General features: G+C 44.3%; 2 protein-coding genes across 7 annotated transcripts in view; both read left to right on the top strand.

The window, feature by feature from the left end:
- The window catches only part of plcb4b (phospholipase C, beta 4b), a 68,166-nt gene extending 50,766 nt beyond the window's left edge, over positions 1 to 17,400 (top strand). For 5 of the 6 annotated variants that reach the window (XM_089119008.1, XM_089119009.1, XM_089119006.1 and 2 more), the window contains 16 exons: positions 491 to 542; positions 2,216 to 2,318; positions 2,586 to 2,750; positions 4,732 to 4,936; positions 5,755 to 5,843; positions 6,618 to 6,756; positions 6,958 to 6,995; positions 7,794 to 7,859; positions 8,130 to 8,245; positions 8,343 to 8,418; positions 9,631 to 9,806; positions 10,806 to 10,907; positions 10,993 to 11,050; positions 12,853 to 12,939; positions 13,122 to 13,158; positions 14,927 to 17,400. In XM_089119008.1, coding sequence (XP_088975134.1) covers positions 491 to 542; positions 2,216 to 2,318; positions 2,586 to 2,750; positions 4,732 to 4,936; positions 5,755 to 5,843; positions 6,618 to 6,756; positions 6,958 to 6,995; positions 7,794 to 7,859; positions 8,130 to 8,245; positions 8,343 to 8,418; positions 9,631 to 9,806; positions 10,806 to 10,907; positions 10,993 to 11,050; positions 12,853 to 12,939; positions 13,122 to 13,158; positions 14,927 to 15,015 — 1,598 coding nt within the window. In that variant the 3' untranslated portion in view covers positions 15,016 to 17,400. The remainder of the gene's footprint in view (positions 1 to 490; positions 543 to 2,215; positions 2,319 to 2,585; positions 2,751 to 4,731; positions 4,937 to 5,754; positions 5,844 to 6,617; positions 6,757 to 6,957; positions 6,996 to 7,793; positions 7,860 to 8,129; positions 8,246 to 8,342; positions 8,419 to 9,630; positions 9,807 to 10,805; positions 10,908 to 10,992; positions 11,051 to 12,852; positions 12,940 to 13,121; positions 13,159 to 14,926) is intronic. The other variant, XM_089119011.1, reaches the window with a different exon arrangement.
- Positions 17,401 to 18,344: 944 nt separating this feature from the next.
- The window catches only part of LOC148976894 (uncharacterized), a 2,445-nt gene continuing 899 nt past the window's right edge, over positions 18,345 to 19,890 (top strand). Inside the window, exon 1 of the mRNA XM_089119012.1 lies at positions 18,345 to 19,890. This exon is cut by the window's right edge and continues 899 nt beyond it. Coding sequence (XP_088975138.1) covers positions 18,389 to 19,705 — 1,317 coding nt within the window. The 5' untranslated portion in view covers positions 18,345 to 18,388 and the 3' untranslated portion in view covers positions 19,706 to 19,890.

Genomic DNA, 19,890 nt, shown 5'->3' with positions numbered 1-19,890 from the left:
AATCTATAGTGTAGTAATCTATAGTGTAGTAATCTATAGTGTAGTGATCTATAGTGTAGTGATCTATTGGCATAATCCTGACTGACTGAATCGTGTAGAGTTTATGATGTAAAGTGATCATGAAACAGAAGTTGCTCTAGTCTCGAGTGAAGCGCTTCAGGAACACATGTGGGCGGGGCTTGACTCTGTCTGTGGGGGGTTAATTGGATGGTTATGGTTTGCTATTGGCTGATCTCATGTGAGTGACAGGTTATAGCCCCGCCCACATCATCAGAGAAGAGATGCTGCAAGACGAACTGATTCTGTTTCAAGACACAATAAAGATCATAACGATAATGATAAATACTGCTATATTCCATTTCATGGTGACTTCAATAATTAGATCAAAATGCAACACACACACACACACACGCACACACGCGCGCACACACACACACACACACACACACACACACACACATGTTTGTGAAGCATTTCTCCTGTGTTGCAGATCTGGGCATGCAGCTGAACCAGGGCAAGTTCGAGTACAACGGCGCATGCGGGTGAGTGTGTGTTCATCAGTTAAACTGTCACATCGCATCACTGCAGCCGGCGGCGCTAGAAACATTAGCGCTAATGAGCGCCCGCTAATATCGGCCCTCGCAGAGATCCTCATGTAGAAATCCAGCCTGAGGCCGATTACCAGTGTCAGCATCACAGCGCCTTAATGTTGCTGAGCAGCGGCCCGTCAGTACCAGTGTGTGTGTGTGTGTGTGTGTGTGTGTGTGTGTGTGTGTGTGTGTGTGTGTGAGAGAGAGATTGTGTAATGGAAAGAGCTTGGATCATTAATCTTCTTTTGAGCAATTAATCAAAAAATAATTAATATCTGGCCTGGAGGCGCAGCTCTGAGAGGAGGAGTCAGGACGACTCTCTCTCTCCCGTTTCTGAACTCAAGCCGATTGACGAACTCGACTTTCTGCTGTTTGCTCATAATAACTCTTCTCCTGCACTGCCTCTTCATTTACTTTCATATTCATCCATTTCTGCTCATAATGTGGTGATGATGAGCGCATGAGCCGCTGCTTATATTCATCACAGTAAAACTGCCCAAACCCAGTCGTCCTGCTCCACTTCTCACACACACACACACACACACAGAGAGAGAGAGAGAGAGAGAGAGAGAGAGAGAGAGAGAGAGAGAGAGAGAGAGGATGATATGAGGAGCTCGTTTATAACAACACTTTATTCAGCTGGAGAACAGCTCGCTCACCACGTCACACGCCGTTACGCTATTTCAACTTCATTACGCTATTTCTACACCATTACGCTATTTCAACGTCATTGCGCTATTTCAACGCCATTACGCTATTTCAACGTCATTACGCTATTTCAACGCCATTACGCTATTTCAACTTCATTGCGCTATTTCAACGTCATTATGCTGTTACGCTATTTCAACGTCATTACGCTATTTCAACGTCATTACGCTGTTACGCTATTTCAACTTCATTGCGCTATTTCTACGCCATTACGCTATTTCAACGTCATTACGCTATTTCTATGCCATTATGTTATTTCTACGTCATTACGCTATTTCAAAGTCATTACGCTATTTCCACGTCATTACGCTATTTCTACATCATTACGCTATTTCAACGCCATTACGCTATTTCAACTTCATTGCGCTATTTCAACGTCATTATGCTGTTACGCTATTTCAACGTCATTACGCTATTTCAACGTCATTACGCTGTTACGCTATTTCAAAGTCATTACGCTATTTCAACGCCATTACGCTATTTCAACGTCATTACGCTATTTCAACGTCATTATGCTGTTACGCTATTTCAACGTCATTACGCTATTTCTATGCCATTATGTTATTTCTACAACATTACGCTATTTCAAAGTCATTACGCTATTTCTATGCTATTTCCACGTCATTACGCTATTTCTACATCATTACGCTATTTCTACGCCATTATGCTATTTCTATGCTATTTCTACATCATTACGCTATTTCTATGTCATTGCACTATTTGACAGACACAATGACATTACGAAATATCGTTCGGATCCAGCTGAATTGTTTACATGAAGCTTTCAGTCCGATCTATCCCATTACTAACAGATTATTAGGTTGCATGTAAATGTAGCCACTGATGCGACTCTCTCTCTCCTGTCATCACTAATGATTCTCTCTCTCTCTCTCTCTCTCTCTCTCTCTCTCCTCAAGGTTCCTGCTGAAGCCGGACTTCATGCGCCGCGGCGACCGCATGTTTGACCCGTTCTCTGAGACACCAGTGGATGGAGTGATAGCAGCTACCTGTAGCGTACAGGTGACACACACACACACACACACACACACACTCAACAACACTTGCTCACACACACACAGACACATACTCACTCACACATTCATTCACACACACTCATTTACGTATAGATTTCTTAAAGGTACAGTTGTGTGTATTTGTGTCTGAGAGAAGGTAGAAATGATTCATGGCTCTGAATCATTTCATTCGACTCTTTAATTCTGAGTCATTCCGTCTCTCAGATCTGAACTCCAGCATCACTGACGTGTTCATATCCGTGTCGTTGCTCAGGTGTTCTCGGGTCAGTTCCTATCGGATAAGAAGATCGGCACGTATGTGGAGGTGGACATGTATGGCCTTCCCACCGACACCATCCGGAAGGAGTTCCGCACACGCATGGTGATGAACAACGGCCTGAACCCGTACTACAACGAGGAGCCGTTCGTCTTCAGAAAGGTCCCGAACCCCCTCATGATTCTGGTTCACAACCTTCTCAATATCAGTTCGGTTTTAGTTCATTCTTAGTTTTCATTTCATGTGTTTGTTTGGACAGTAGGGCTGTTGGAACGAATTCCGAAATTCGAATAGAATTCGAATATTAAAAAAATCAATACTTTTCGAATGCTAAAGTTACAATTTGAATATTGCTTTTATATATATTTAAAAATATATATACTTCCGAAGTGACCAGGTGTAAACGGCCCCTTGTTAGATCGCTTTCTTATTAACAATAGGAGAGCGCGGGACTAGCTTTCGCGTGGCACATTCGCAAGGTCTCGTTCACTCCCTCTCTGCCATGCACGCGCCGCGCGCTATTATGTCATGCGCGGATTCCGGGAGATTTTAACTAATTTGCGGCCATCAGGGAGACGCTATCAATATGCGGGAGACTTCCGGAACTTCCGACGCGATATGACGATCACATCACCTCAGATCTGAGCCCCTATTCGCCGCAATCTATCGCAAATCAAAGTGAAAGTAAGACGATTAACACGACCATCTTCATTAAAAGTAAAGGAATGAACTGATCTTACCAGGGCTGTTGCCGATCTCTCTTATTGCCTTCTTTGCTGATTTTGAAATTAGCGGATGATCAATAAAATATACTTGCACGTGCACATCATTAAATCTGCATATAGTGCGGGAATTGAAGATCGGATTTATATCTGTTTTGCAAAAACACATGTATGTGAGCAGGTGTAATGGAATGGTTTTGATAAATCAGAGCGATCGGATCTGAAGTGGCCAGGTGTAAACAGCCCCTAAATGCTTATTGTAGTAATGTTAGATGTCCCTCTAGTGGGCCGAATGTGTAACAACAACCACAGGCTATAGTGGCATTGACGATCCATAGAAATGTGTAATGTCGTAAATATTAATAATATGATACATTTGAGCATTTATTATTCGAATATTACATAAAATAAGGAATGGAATTCGAATAGTATTATAGAGGAAGATTGACAGCCCTATTGGACAGGGACTCCTTTTAGTTAAAGGGGTTGATTCTTTTTGATAGTGATTCATTGAACGAACAGGACTGTGAACATGAAACAAAAGTCACGAAGTGATTCAGTTCAATATAATGCTTGAAATGATTCATCCGATTCCACGAGGTGCCAGAAGAACATGAACTGGGGCAACATGAACTGTGCAGGGTCCTGCGACCAGATCCATGTGATCGTTCACATCGTACACATGAATCCGCGGCTCACACACACACACACACACACACACACACACACACACAGGTAATGAGCAGTCGTTGTGCTGATGCTGCAGGATGTTGTTGGAGTCTCTCGGCCGTGACACTGACACCACAGACACGGACCATAAATCACCACTGCCGCAGTGCCACACACACACTCTCTTACACACTCTCTCTCACACACACAAACACACACTCTCTCTCTCTTTCTCTCTCTCTCACACACAAACACACACTCTCTCTCTCACACACACACACACACTCTCTCTCTCTCTCTCTCTCTCATGCACAAACACACTCTCTCTCTCTCTCTCTCTCTCTCTCACGCACAAACACACACACTCTCTCTCACACTTTCTCTCACGCACACATACACACACTCTCTCTCTCTTTCTCTCTCTCTCACACACAAACACACACTCTCTCTCTCACACACACACACTCTCTCTCTCTCTCTCTCACACACACACTCTCTCTCTCTCTCTCTCTCTCTCTCTCTCACGCACAAACACACACACTCTCTCTCACACACACCCACACACACACTCACTCCCTCTCACACACGCACACGTGCACACACATCCAGTAGGGGTTTCCCTAAGGTCCTGTATAGTGCTGTGGGGGGTAAGAACAGCAATGCAGATGTGAGCGTCGCGTGTCGTATCCCATCATGCCTCTGTGTTCGCCCTGCTGCCTCATTAATTCCTGAGTCTCTGTCGCTGTGCTCAGGTGATCCTGCCGGATCTGGCGGTTCTGCGGATCGCCGTATACGACGATAACAACAAGCTGATTGGCCAGCGGATCCTGCCCCTGGACGGGCTCCAGGCGGGCTACAGGCACATCTCGCTGCGCAACGAGGGCAACAAGCCTCTGTCGCTGCCCACCGTCTTCTGCAACATCGTCCTCAAGACATACGTGCCCGACGGCTTCGGAGGTGAGTTCGCGCGGCTCACAGGAAGTGACATCACGGGCCGCCGCTGTTTACATTGTTTACATTACACTAACAATAAAACATACTTCAAAATCATTATTTATCTTATTTCATCTTGATTTTAACATTTAAGTCCCTCTGTGTCAATTATTCAATCCCTTAAAACTCACCTTTGATCACCAAAATTACATATTTAAACCTTTTCCTTAAAAAAAATCTTCATGCCTTAAAATATCTTGACTGTAACTCGACACCCACACCTCATTTAGTATGCGCGGTTTCTATGAATATGCAAATGAGCCCCGCCTCCACTCACTCAGAGATCCATTGGTTGTCGATCACACGTTGATCTGATTGGTTACGAGGTGGTTTGTGACGTCAGAAACACCAGCGATTTCGTGTTTTTGAGACTGTCTTTGGTTCACTGCAGTTTTAAGGAGGAAATACTCAGCAATGCTGTCCACTTATCAACGCACACACGGTGTGTGTTAAAGCAGATTAATAACACACCACACACACACATCAACAACATTACACCACAGGGGGACTTTAATAGTTCATATTGTTAGGATTTTTTAATCATATAATATTTTTTCTATACAGTTAATGTGTTCATTAGATATTATATTATTACATCATTCTGAGGAGATTTAAATATTTTATTTGAATTATTTATGGGTTTTTGCCTCTCTAAGGCTGACTAGATGTTGTGTGTATTTTTTTGTAATGAGATGAATATATGAGCTGGTTATTAATTGTGTACAGTGTCACTGTAGTCATATTGTTTGATGACTGTAATCTTCCGTCTGATCGTTCTCCAGCCATCGTCGATGCTCTCTCTGACCCGAAGAAGTTCCTCACCATCGCAGAGAAGCGAGCCGATCAGATGCGAGCTCTCGGTATCGATACGGTGCGTTCAGAACCAGGGCACTGTGAGTGAGTGAGAGAGTGAGTGAGATAGTGAGTGAGAGAGTGAGTGAGATAGTGAGAGAGTGAGTGAGATAGTGAGTGAGTGGGTGAGTGAGTGAGTGAGTGAGAATGAGCGAGAGTGAGTGAGTGAGTGAGTGAGAGAGTGAGAATGAGCGAGAGTGAGTGAGTGAGTGAGTGAGTGAGAGAGTGAGTGAGTCAGTGAGTGAGTGAGTGAGTGAGTGAGTGGGTGAGTGAGTGAGTGAGAGAGTGAGTGAGATAGTGAGTGAGTGAGTGTGTGAGTGAGTCAGTGAGTGAGTGAGTCAGTGAGTGAGTGAGTGAGTGGGTGAGTGAGTGAGTGAGTGAGTGGGTGAGTGAGTCAGTAAGTTATTGAGTGAGTGAGTGAGTGAGTCAGTGAGTGAGTGAGTGAGTGAGTGAGAGAGTGAGTGAGATAGTGAGTGAGTGGGTGAGTGAGAGAGTGAGTGAGATAGTGAGTGAGTGGGTGAGTGAGTGAGTGAGTGAGTGAGTCAGTGAGTGAGTGAGTCAGTGAGTGAGTGAGTCAGTGAGTGTGTGAGAATGAGCGAGAGTGAGTGAGTGAGTGAGTGAGTGAGTGAGTGAGTGAGAGAGTGAGTGAGAGAGTGAGTGAGTGAGTGGGTGGGTGAGTTAGTGAGCGAGAGAGTAAAATAGTGTGAGTGAGTGAATGAGTGAGAGAGAGAGAGAGTGTGTGTCTGTGTGTGTGTGTGTGTGTGTCCTGACTGTGTTTGTTGTCGCGCTGCAGAGTGACATCGCAGACGTGCCTAACGAAAGCTCCAAGAGTGATAAGAAAGGGAAAGTGAATCAGGTGAAGACCAACGTGACGCCACAGAGCAGCTCCGAGGTGAACGCCACTCAGAACAACATCACTGAGACCAGACGCGGTGAGACACACACACACACACACATCCAGTCAAATCCTGATAGATAAAAGATATTTCCCACTGAATCAGTTTCATGTTTAAACCAAATTTTTTGAATTGTTTGTTGAAAAATCAATCTGATAAAACCTTAAAATAACACAAACCCAAAGCCTCGATGTGTGTCGAGTTGGAGTGGTTCATTTCCGGTTCCTCTGTGTCCAGATAATCAGGTGAACATTGAAGATCTGAAGCAGATGAAGGTAAGATGCCCGTTTGCACAGTATTGTGGGTAATTCGACTGGTCGACACTGTTTTCCAAAGATGGCTCCTGTCTGTATTCATGAAGTGAACTGTCTTTATAAAGTGTCTTCTTATTAAACGGTCTGAACACTTACAACGTTCTCAATGCTTCGTTTTGCATGTATGGAGCCTCATTATGTTACTGTGTTAGTGTGGGGTTATTTTGAGTCTTGTTAGTGGTATTAACTAGTGATTTCTTTCTACCTAACCCTTTATTATTTGCCCCCATATACTAGCGTTATAATCTAAACAGTTTTTAGAGAAAAAACTCTTTACATTCGATTATCATGAAAACAAATCTCAGAGAATGGTCGACTAGGTACTGATGTGTTATTAGACCAAAGGTTCATTTTGCGCCCAGAGTTCTCCTTTAAGGACATGTTTGTGCTCGCCCATAGACAGCCACTCTGAAGGAGGACCCATCGTCAAACTTTCTGTCCACACCACTCTACTTCATCCAAAACAAATTAGAAAATAGACTCAAAGTGCTAAATTCTGGAATTATCCTTTAAGTAAAAATGTTGTTCAAACTGTCCCGTTTTTCCTGGTTATGTGAGCGTTAAGGAAACATTCCATTGTATCATTCTTCAAACATGATGGTAACGTTACTTTTGAATGTTCTGAAACAAGTAGAAACGTTTAAAACCGTTTCATGAACAATGCTCTGATTGGTTTCCCATGTTCCTCTTTACTCTGCCATGATCTGCTGGTAGTTTCAGAGGTTTCTGTCGTTTGAATGCCATGAATCTCTTTTGTAGACCTTCACTAAACTAATGAAGAAGCAGCAGAAGGAGCTGAACACGCTAAAGAAACGACACACTAAGGTCTGTGTTCAAGACGTCATCACTTCACTTCCTCATTATAAACTCATCCTCCTCCTCCTCTCTCTAATAAACTCCTCCTCCTCCTCTCTCTGATAAGCTCCTCCTCCTCTCTCTGATAAGCTCCTCCTCTCTCTGATAAGCTCCTCCTCCTCTCTCTGATAAGCTCCTCCTGTCCCTGATAAGCTCCTCCTCATCTCTCTGAGAAGCTCCTCCTCTCTCTGATTAGATTCTGCTCCTCTCTCTGATAAGCTCCTCCTCCTCTTCCTGCAGGAACACAACGCTGTGCAGAAGTCCCACTGTTCTCAGGTGGATAAACTGGTGGCTCAGCATGACAAGGAGAAGCTGACGCTGGAGAAGCTGCTGGAGAAGGCCATCAAGAAGAGAGGGTGAGCTGATGATGTCACTGTCCTGCACTCGCTGATGATGTCACTGTCCGGCGCTCGCTGATGATGTTTCTGTGACACTTGTTCTTTTCGATTTCAGAGAAAACAACTGCTCCGAGTTGAAGAAGGAAACGGCGATAAAGGTGGAGACGCTCACGACAGACCATAAAGAAAAGGTACTGGAGAAAATCCCACCAGGGCTGGCAAAATGGCTGAAAAGCTCAATTCTATGAATGTTCGAATTTTAAGGGCAAAACTTAATGTTAGAGGAAACAGAACTGTACGCCACAAGAGGGCGCAAGCGAGCGCATATAAACAAATGTAAACCAAATCAAGCACCGCAATTGTTCTTGAATAAAATATAATTTACTTAATGTGCATACAAGGAAAATGAGGTTACACTAGTGCATAAACTGTGTTCGTACATCAGTGACCCTTCAATGCACAGCGTAATGAACACACGACAGCAGACTGGCATTCAGAAACACTTCTACTCACTACATCTACATACTGATCATCAAAAGCACCACACACTCATCAAGAGCACACACACACTCACACACACAACACTCACACACACTCACATGCTGAGCGCTTTCACACTCTCACGCTTCCCTCGCGTCCTGTAACGAACCCTCCCCTCGCGGGTCAATTTGACCCGAAGCCCTAAAATGATCCTTAATCGATAGATCGTATTGACTTTTTCGTCCAGAAAGCTTATTTTATTTCATAAAATGTTAAAATGTCTTGTTTTATTTATTTTGATAAAAAAAAATTGTACATTTTTTAATGCAATTTTATATAATATAAATATTTAATATATAGTAATTGAAGCATGTTCCTTAAATTCTTTCAACTTAAAAACTCACAATTTCATGCATACCTCTTTTAACTCAGCTCTACATCTCTTACACTGGGAGTCTTTGACCTCCTGTGGGAAAATAATAATAATATATGATATTTCATGCCTCTGGATGGGCTTATATCTGTATATGGAGCAGAGGAGCTGTTGCGCTGGGTCCTAAAGCCGGTTCATTCAGTCTGCATTCAGATACACATGTAGACATTAGAGAAAATACAAAATTTGGAAATGTTTTAGCTTTCTTAATTTGAATCTGAATATTGAAATTAAAAATTGAAAAATTTTGAATATTGAAATTAAAAAACTTCCTGAAGGATTTGTTTCTTTTCTACCTTTCAACCACAAACCTCAAATCCATTCAGTTTTTATTTTTGTGTTCACGATTCAAATGCAACAAAACTCATCGGTCTTGGTCCCCTCCGATGAACGCTCAATTTAAAAAAATAAACTTCCCAGTGAAAATGACCCGAGGCGAGGATGAGGGCAAACGAAATCTCCATGCAGTGTGTTTGGTGTGTGTGCTCAGGTGAAGGACATGGTGGCCCAGCACACTAAAGAGTGGTCCGAGATGATCAACGGCCACAGCACAGAGGAGCAGGAGATGAGGGACGCCCATGTGACGCAGCAGTGCGAGGTCTTGAAGAAGCTTCTGGCCAGCGTTCAGGACCAGCAAACACTGCAGCTCAAGCTCATCCACGAGCGGTGAGGACACACACACACACACACGCACACACGCCTCTCGGTGCATCGAGTGCAGATCCTGCTGACGCATGCGCTCTGATCTTAAAACGGACATTTGTGCTGTTAGATACACTACAAGACAAAAGTTTTGGATCGGCAAGATTTTTCATGTTTGTAAAAGTATTTTCTGCTCACCAAGCCTACATTCATTTGTTTAACAATGTGTTGATAATAATAATGAGTATTTTTGATCATAAAATCATCATATTAGAAAGATTTCTGAAGGATCATGTGACACTGAAGACTGGAGTAATGATGTTGTTTATATTACAGCATAATATTAGTAATATTACTGGGGGGGGTTTCTGTATTAATTATCAAATAAATGAAGCGTTGGTGAGCAGAGGAGCATTGCATTGAAGGCTTTGAGTAAACCGAATGTAGCGTCTGGATTGGGTTTGTGACGGCCGTGGAAAACGAGGAAAAATGCATCATTTTTTTTGTGCTATTTCCAGAAATAGGAAAACTATAGATCTGAAACACATTAGGAAGAAGTATCAGGTATCAAATTGAATAGAATCTCATTATGAATCGGATCAAATTATTCTGAATTTGCGAAACCTATGAATCGTGAATCAAATCAACCTAAAGATTCGCACACCCTGTTCCGAATAGCGAACCGTATTCATGTCTACAGTGAAGCGTAGTATGCTAATGACTCGCATCTGATTAACAAGCCACACTCATACCGTCATGAATATTTTCATCAGGGCCCGTATTATCCTCTTTATGATGGAGATACGGCCATAATTAACAGGCATTAATGTTGCATGAGTCCAGGAGGGCGTCTTCAGAGAGCGAGTCTCTATTGAACTCGAGTGTCTTTATTAATTATGCTGATAATTCCCCTCGGCGTGAACCCGTTCTCCGTTTGTTCTGCAGGATCTCCATGAGAAAGGCCTTGGCTCTCCATGATGTTTCATAACCGTGAACCGTGATCCTGTTCTGTTTGATTGACAGGCAAAGCAAAGAGATGAAGGGTAACCAGGCGAAGACGTCCATGGAGAACAGCAAAGCCATCAGCCAGGACAAGAGCATCAAGAACAAGGCTGAGCGCGAGAGGTGCGGGTCCACAGAACACCACGATGGCCCTCTGACCCCTGCAGATCTGACCTCTGTGTGTGTGTGTGTGTGTGTGTGTGTGCAGGAGAGTTCGGGAGCTGAACAGCAGCAACACCAAAAAGTTCCTCGAGGAGAGAAAACGGGTTGGTTGATGCTCTTCGCTGGGGTTATGAAGGGGTTGTTGAAGTGCTGATCATCCTGAGAGAAACATGAGAAAGCAACTTCTTCTTCTATTTATTTTCATTTTAAGTGTCTGAGACTAAAATGATGGATTTAAGAAGTCGAGTCTGCTTTATTTCTACAGCGTTTTATACAGTACAGGTCGTTTCACAGTAATAAACAGAATCAATGATGCATCAGTCGGGCTTTATGTAATCGATTATCAGCCGTATGAGAGCTTGTTTCCACCACAAAATAAAATTGTGACTTTTTATCTAAAAATTCAAAACAAATTTATTGAATTTGTGAGTGTATATCTCACAGTTCTAAAGAAAATCAGAATTGTTAAATATAAATTTGCAAGTGCGGGGAAAAAAAGTTGCAATTACCTTTTTTATTTTTTATTCTGTGGCAGAAACAAGCTTCCATATACAGTCCTGTTTCCTGTTTAGTTTATGTTTTTGTTTTGTATATATTATCTTGTTGCCGTGACATTGACGTGATGTTGACATGTTGTTGAAGTGACGTTGTCGCGACATTAACGTGACTTTGGATTGACATGACGTTGTTGTGATGTTGGCGTGACATTGACTTGACGTCGTTGGCTTGTTGTTGAAGTGACGTTGGCGTGACATTGAGGTGTTGTTGACGTGACCTTAGCGTGACATTGGCGTGACCTTAGCGTGACATTGACGTGACCTTAGCGTGACATTGACGTGACCTTAGCGTGCCATTGACTTGACGTTGGCGTGACATTGGCGTGTTGTTGAAGTGACGTTGGTGTGTTGTAGTGACGTTGTCGTGACATTTAGGTGTTGTTGATGTGACATTGGCGTGACCTTAGCGTGACATTGACTTGACGTTGGCGTGACATTGGCGTGATTTTGGCGTGGTGTTGACATGATTGCGTAACTTTGGCGTGGTGTTGACATGATATTGTTGACATGACATTGGCATGACCTTAGCGTGACATTGGCATGACATTGACGTTATGTTGACGTTTTGTTGAAGTGATGTTGTCGTGTTGTTTAAGTGACGTTGACATGATGTTGACATGATGTTTGCGTGACGTTGGCGTGGTATTGACATTATGTTTGCGTGACATTGGCATAATGTTGACATGATGTTTGCGTGACGTTGGCGTGATGTTGACATGATGTTTGTGTGCCGTTGGCGTGGTATTGACATGATGTTTGCATGAAGTCGCCGTGATGTTGACATCGTGTTTGCGTGACGTTGACATAATGTTGACATGATGTTTGCGTGACGTTGGCGTGATGTTGGCATAATGTTGACATGATTTTTGCGTGACGTTGGCGTGATGTTGGCATAATGTTGACATGATGTTTGCGTGACGTTGGCGTGATGTTGGCATAATGTTGACATGATTTTTGCGTGACGTTGGCGTGATGTTGGCATAATGTTGACATGATGTTTGCGTGACGTTGGCGTGATGTTGGCATAATGTTGACATGATTTTTGCGTGACGTTGGCGTGATGTTGGCATAATGTTGACATGATGTTTGCGTGACGTTGGCGTGATGTTGACATGATATTGTTGACATGACATTGGCATGACCTTAGCGTGACATTGACGTGACATTGGCATGACATTGACGTTATGTTGACGTTTTGTTGAGGTGATGTTGTCGTGTTGTTTAAGTGACGTTGACATGATGTTGACATGATGTTTGCGTGATGTTGACATGATGTTTGCATGACGTTGGCGTGGTATTGACATGATGTTTGCGTGATGTTGACGTGCTCTTCCGTGTCTTCGTCTCAGCTGGCCATGAAGCAGGCGAAGGAGCTGGAGCAGCTGCAGAAGAACCAGCGTGAACAGCTGGAGAAACTCGAGAAGTTCAATGAGCAGGTAAAACCTTCAGCCATCACTGACACGGCTAAACTAGCTAACCCTGCTAGATCTTCAACACTTAGCTGAAATGAATGAATGGTCACCCTCTTCATGATTTCACATTCCTCCATTTTTCATATTTTGTACGTGTGACATCAGAAGCCATGCCTTAAATTATGATTTGCCTTTTCTTTGAACAGCTTTTGAAATCCCATCATGCAAACAGTCAGACTCCAGGTAGGCTCACCATGGCTTTCCTCTGTCTTCAGTTTACTCATCATTCTCGTTTCTGCCTTAATGAGGGTTACTGCTTCTCAAATATTCTAGACAGGGAGAAAAACATCCTCAACAACATCATGTTCTTCCTCACTCTTTCTGCCTTTGTTTTCCAGCACAATTCAATCAATATACATATACTCGAGGAGCATTAACTAAAGTCTTGTTTTTTAATTGCATAAATATGAAGCTAAAATATTAAATGCTGTCTGTCACATACATCACAATTGGTCATTTGTTGTAATGTCCCGCCCATTTGACAGCTCGGCCAATCATCATAGAGAAGCCAGGCATCTGGCAGCCGATTGAACGTTGAGCTCCAAATCAAATCAAGCTCATGCTGCTCTCACAGACGAGACTCTATATAAAGAGCTCGTTAGTTGATTAGTTATGTATACTAAACATGTCATTGCAGCACTTCAGATGAGCCTGTTGAAAGTCTCAGTATGGTTTACTGTCATCACACCGTTGTTCCTGTGTTATGAAACGATACTCATCACTGTCCACATGAGTCATTTCGCACCGTGAGTCACTCGCTGTTACTGAACACAAGCGTTTGAAAGTGTTCCCTACAGCATCCAGCATTCACTCCACGGTGAACAGAGCGTTCAGTATGCGATCGAGTCGGTGACAGAATCATGGAAAATATAACAATATTGATTCTGATTCCAAAAAGGGATATTTTAGAGAATCATCTCTCATTTTAAATTGGACATGATGAAAGGAATCAGTGAGTGAATCGAGTCGTTAGATTGATTCACGACTCATCAGATGAGTAAGTAAGTGTTAGCTTTACTTTCATCACATCCAATGATTTGATGGACAAAAGTTTTTCAAATAGTTGAAGGTAACACTTTAAAACACTGTTAACAAGAACTAACAATTAACCGTTGTATTTTATTTACTAATGTTAACAATGATTATTAAATACTGTAACAATGTATTGCTTATTGTTAGTTAATGATAGCTAATGCATTAACCAATGGGACCTTATTGTAAAGTGTTAACTTTAATTGTTTCTTTTTATAAAACAGCTAGATAATAAAAGAATATGCCAAGCCACTTTTTTCTCTTCATTACGAACCCAAGATTTTTGCTTGAAGTTTACACGAAAATCATTTTAATTTAGTTACTGAATATAGCTCTGAACAAGTGACTGAATGAATGAACAGCATCTTTATAACAAGGTCCCACTTGTTAATGTTAGTTCATGCATACAACAAGTATTGCCTAACAGTAAGCTAGACCTTTGTTTCAGTATTTAATAATCATTGTTAACATTAGTTAATTTACATTAAATGAAACTAACAGATATAACTTTAGATGTTAATAATTCATTAGTAAATGTTGAAATTAACATGAACTAAGATCAATAAATGCTGCACAAGCATTTTTCTAACCAATGTTATCACACGTTAAACCTTATTGTAAAGTGTTACCGTTTTTTTTTTGTTTTTTTTATTCTAGACAACAGATCTGGATGAATGAATGGATGAATGGATGGGTTGATGGATGGATGGATGGATGAATGAATGGATAGATGGATGGATGGATGGATGGGTTGATGGATGAATGAATGAATGGATGGATGGATGGATGGATGGATGGGTTGATGGATGAATGAATGAATGGATGGATGGATGGGTTGATGGATGGATGGATGGATGGATGAATGGATGGATGGATGGATGGATGTGAATCTGATGGTGTGTCTGCTGTAATTCTCCAGGCCAAAGACATGCAGAAGATGGTGAAGCTGGAGGAGGACATGGACCGCAGACCAGCCACAGTGGTGTAAACGCTCCGTCAGTCCACTGAGAAGACCAGAGGAAACCCTCATGATCTCCCACACGAGTCACGAGAGCTGAAGACATCAGTCTGTCCCCCGGGCTCCGTCTTCATCCATCTGTCCCCCGGGCTCCATCTTCTGTCTTTCACCCTGAGAGTCCCTGCCCTCTGTAGATCTCTAGCCCCGCCCTCTCTCCCTACCTCAGCTCTAACCCCACCCACTCTCTGTACCTCAGCTCTAACCTCGCCCACTCTTGCTACCTCAGCTCTAACCCCGCCCACTCTCCCCATCTCAGCTCTAAACCCGCCCACTCTCCCCATCTCAGCTCTAACCCCGCCCACTCTCCCCATCTTAGCTCTAACCCCGCCCACTCTCCCCATCTTAGCTCTAACCCCGCCCACTCTCCCCATCTTAGCTCTAACCCCGCCCACTCTCCCTACCTCAGCTCTAACCCCGCCCACTCTCCCTACCTCAGCCTTTACCCCCGTCCACTCTCCCCATCTCAGCTCTAACCCCGCCCACTCTCCCCATCTTAGCTCTAACCCCGCCCTCTCTCCCTACCTCAGCTCTAACCCCACCCACTCTCTGTACCTCAGCTCTAACCTCGCCCACTCTTGCTACCTCAGCTCTAACCCCGCCCACTCTCCCCATCTCAGCTCTAACCCCGCCCACTCTCCCCATCTTAGCTCTTACCCCGCCCACTCTCCCCATCTCAGCTCTAAACCCGCCCACTCTCCCCATCTCAGCTCTAACCCCGCCCACTCTCCCCATCTTAGCTCTAACCCCGCCCACTCTCCCCATCTCAGCTCTAACCCCGCCCACTCTCCCCATCTTAGCTCTAACCCCGCCCACTCTCCCCATCTTAGCTCTAAACCCGCCCACTCTCCCCATCTTAGCTCTTACCCCGCCCACTCTCCCCATCTCAGCTCTAAACCCGCCCACTCTCCCCATCTCAGCTCTAACCCCGCCCACTCTCCCCATCTTAGCTCTAACCCCGCCCACTCTCCCCATCTCAGCTCTAACCCCGCCCACTCTCCCTACCTCAGCTCTAACCCCGCCCACACCAGCTAACACCACGGTGAAGACGACGCTGGTGGGACAGACCCGTCACACACACGTGTTTTTCTACAGTCCACTGCGGCCCGTCCGTCATCAGCAGAGCTGCAGCCATGATGGGTCGACGACTCAAAAGTGAACTTTTCAAGCCGTATTTCAGCCGTAGCAGAGCCAGGCCAGCGGACGAGTCTGATTAACAGACGGTTTAGTTAATGTCGTCAGCACAATACCTGTGAACGGTGCGCTAGTTTAATGTCCTGAGCACTTTATATGTGATAGGATGTCGAGGACCTTTGACTATGTAGCAGAGCACTAGCTTTCCTCAGTACAGTAAGAATGTAGAGTCTGGAATCCACACGAGTTCCACTGCTGTCCCGAGCTTTTATCGTCCGCTCCTGTCGGTTTTTAAGACGTACACGTCATTTTAACCCAAATTTTGTTTCGTTTTAACGGTGACACTTTTTAAACAGGCTTTGAGATGTAGATGGTGCTCAAGGAGTTTGCTTTTGCTGTTCGGTACGCGACGGATCCTCAGTCTCGTAGCGGCGACGCTTGCAGGTCCTGATCCATGGGGATTTGGATGCATCGCAAACACAAACTATTTACTTTCCTCGGACACGACGCTGAACTTTGGCTCCACCTGGGTTTGTGTTCTCTCACTTTCAGGAGGTCTGATCTATCAGTACTTGTTTTAAAGAGAGGTGATTGATTGTACCGCTTATTCCGGCTCGTATTAGCTGAGCACTTAAGGGATTTTGGGATCATATGTATATTGGTTGTCGTGGGTTTCCCATTTATTGGTTTCGTTCCCTTTTCTTCTTTTCTTTTGCATCATGTTCCAAGTGTTCGGCGGTGACCACATATCTCGTGTGAAAGCAAAGTGCTTTAAAACTCCATCGCTTACAAATGTGCCACTAAATGTCATGTAGGACCTTTAAATTATTTTACTATGATAAATGCCAAAATAAGGGGTTATTTATATAAAGATACATATATTATAGCGGGTAGTTTAAGACTACATTTGATTTCTTAGAAGCTTTTTGCACTAGATGAATGTTTTCTGTTGTGCGACTTCCTTGTAGACTTTTGCTCTAAATTATAGTTTGCAGGAAAAGCAGATTATTTTTGCAGAACTGTCGCTCTGAATTTCACCGTTTCTATTCGTTTGTCTCTCTGTAGCTCAATGGACCATGCTGTGGGTGCTTTTGTATTTATATATATATATATATATATATGTATATCGTATTTGTCAAACTTCTAGCAATGAAAATACTCAAAAAATACTGTTGTTATCCTGCTACTTTAATACTGTTTTATAGTATGTGTACCAATAAACTATTCCAGGTGTTAAATGAAAACTGTTGCAGTGTCATTTCATGGAGGCCGCTGCAGTCTTATAAATAAAGCTTCCAAAAGCGTGTTTTCACAGCAATGCCATAGAAGAGCCGTTTCCCAAAAAACCTGTTCTTAAAAGAACCACCTTTTTAGCGTAAAGAACGCTTAATAATCCGAAGAAGCTTCATATACCACTTTATACAACGGACTGCCGTTTTACAGTATTAAACATGATGGATAAGAAGAATTACGGTTCTCCAGTGTTCATGTTTTTACAACAGTCTGAACAGAACTAATTAACCGGAGATTTTCACGATAAAGAAGGCGGAGCCTCAGAGCCACACCCACCTGTTACATCATCATCATCACTGACCAATGGGTGCTTAGAGGTGTTTAACAAACTTTTCCAGAAAGCTCTTTCTAACTCCAGACTTCGTTTTGGCCCGATTTTGTTTGGAACCAGTGGACGTTTTCAGCTGTTTCGCTAACTTACGTTAGATCTGTGGCGCATTTCGTTCACTGTGTGGACACGCCTCTGATTTCATAGAGATGTGGCTGAAAGCACTTTAAATGTTCAGCAAACGTGTGCAGAGTAAATGATGTTCTCTGGTGAGTATGTATATAGCGTTTTCAAATCTCCCTCATATATGTCAGATAGCAGGAAAAAAAAGCACGTCCAGCTGTTGGATGTACAACGCTGCAAATATGCCATTTATCCAAAGATATGAATAAGAAGAAAGCCTTCGGTGTCTGTATCGGTAGGGTTAGGGTTAGATAACCCTCCCCTTTCCAGTCAATAATCACATGCAGTAATTGCCACATGTATTCATGTCATTCAGCTGGCGCTCTCCAAAGCCCTTATTACAATCAGCACATTAATACACATCCACTTATGAACAATAAAGTGTGATAATGAGATTGGTGTTGTCGTGGAAACTCCACCGCGCAGAGGTATAAAGAGCGCGGAGATCCGCGGCGGAGAGACGATAGCCTGAGGAACGAGTCTTAAACATGCTGAAGCTCGACTCCAAGACCGACACCAGGATCCTTCTGGACGCCATCTCCAACGACAAGATCCACCTGGCCAGGTTCATCCTAGACGCTCTGGACGGGAAGATCATCGACTCCGAGACGGACGGAGCGCAGACGCCGCTGGTTTCCGCCGTGTTCCTGCAGGATTCGGAGGCGAGGAGCAGGTTCATGAATCTCCTCTTGCAGAGAGGAGCGAGTGTGAACCGGCCGGACGAGAGCGGGCGTACGCCGCTGAGCTACGCCTGCGAGATGGGATTCCTGGATGCGGTCAAGATCCTGGTGGAGAACGGAGCCGATCCCGAGGCGGCGGACTCCTGGGGGAATACGCCGCTCATGTACGCCGTCGTGGCCCGCCGTCCCGCCGTCGTGGAGTTCCTGGTGCGCGTTTTTAAGAGACTGGGACTACAGATCGACCGGCAAAACAAGGTGGGAAATTCTGCGGTGGAGGTGGCGAAGCATCTCGGACACACGGAGTGTTTACAGGCGCTCCGGAGTCTCTCCAGGAGGATTCATGACGACACGCTGGCTGAGAGGCTTTCCACCGTGAGCATCGATGAAGATGAGAAGCCCAGCGAGAGAAGAGCTCCACCTGAAGACGGGACTCGCCTTCACGGCGGTTTGACCCGGAAAAAATCCCTTGGTTTGCGGAACCGAATCCAGTCGATGGACTCTATTGAGGAATATGAGAGGGAGAGTGATGCGTTCTCATCTCAAGGCCTCGTGTTCTCATCAAAACCTCCACATAAACACGCGGATGATCTGCGTAACAGCTCGAACCATCTCTTGCCTGGCCTGTTTTACTCGCCGAGACCCTTCAAAACGCCATGGAGAAGCTTCACTCCTGATTCTCCTCCGTCGGGACCTCTTGGCATTTTATTAACTCCTTTCGGCTCCAAAAGCGCCAAAGAAGAGCTGGCGAAAGCCAAGAAACATCTGCCCGTCCGGAGGTTTGATGACCGTTATTATCAGAAGAGGTGCAGTTTACCGACGAGCGCTCTGGCAGCGGCGGCGGCCCCGGAGCGCAGCAAGAGCAAATCCCAGCGGAAATCCCCCGGGAACAGATCCGTGAGCGCTCTCGGCGGCCGGCTGTTGAGGAGGTTTACGTTCCCGGAGCTCAAGCGGAGCGGCGGAGAGGCTTGTGGATCTTCGGATCCGCCCGGACACTGTATCCCGAGGTCAGAGACGTTTCCCCTGGGAAAGAGCCATCCTCAAGTGGGAAGCAAGCCAAGCATCGACAGCATTAGTGCAGTCAAGTGTGAGTTTGACTTTCAGTGTAAAGCTGCTCCTAATGCCTGATCCTGAGCGGATGAAGCTCTCGTGAGCTGCACGACCTGCTGCCGCTTCGGTACGATACAAGAGTACGGGACACACAGAGATGTGAACTGTTTTGGGCCGTAAATGGGCTTAGCGTTCTGGACATTTTCCACATTTTCCTGCAGCTGATGCCAATCTGTGGAACAGACTAGATGTGTTCTGGATTA

This window comes from Pimephales promelas, chromosome 13 (genome assembly GCF_988280905.1).
Source record: "Pimephales promelas chromosome 13, fPimPro1.hap1.1, whole genome shotgun sequence".
Taxonomy (NCBI): Eukaryota; Metazoa; Chordata; class Actinopteri; order Cypriniformes; family Leuciscidae; genus Pimephales; species Pimephales promelas.
The sequence above is the reverse complement of the archived record's forward strand: the minus strand, read 5'-3'. Positions and strand labels throughout refer to the sequence as shown.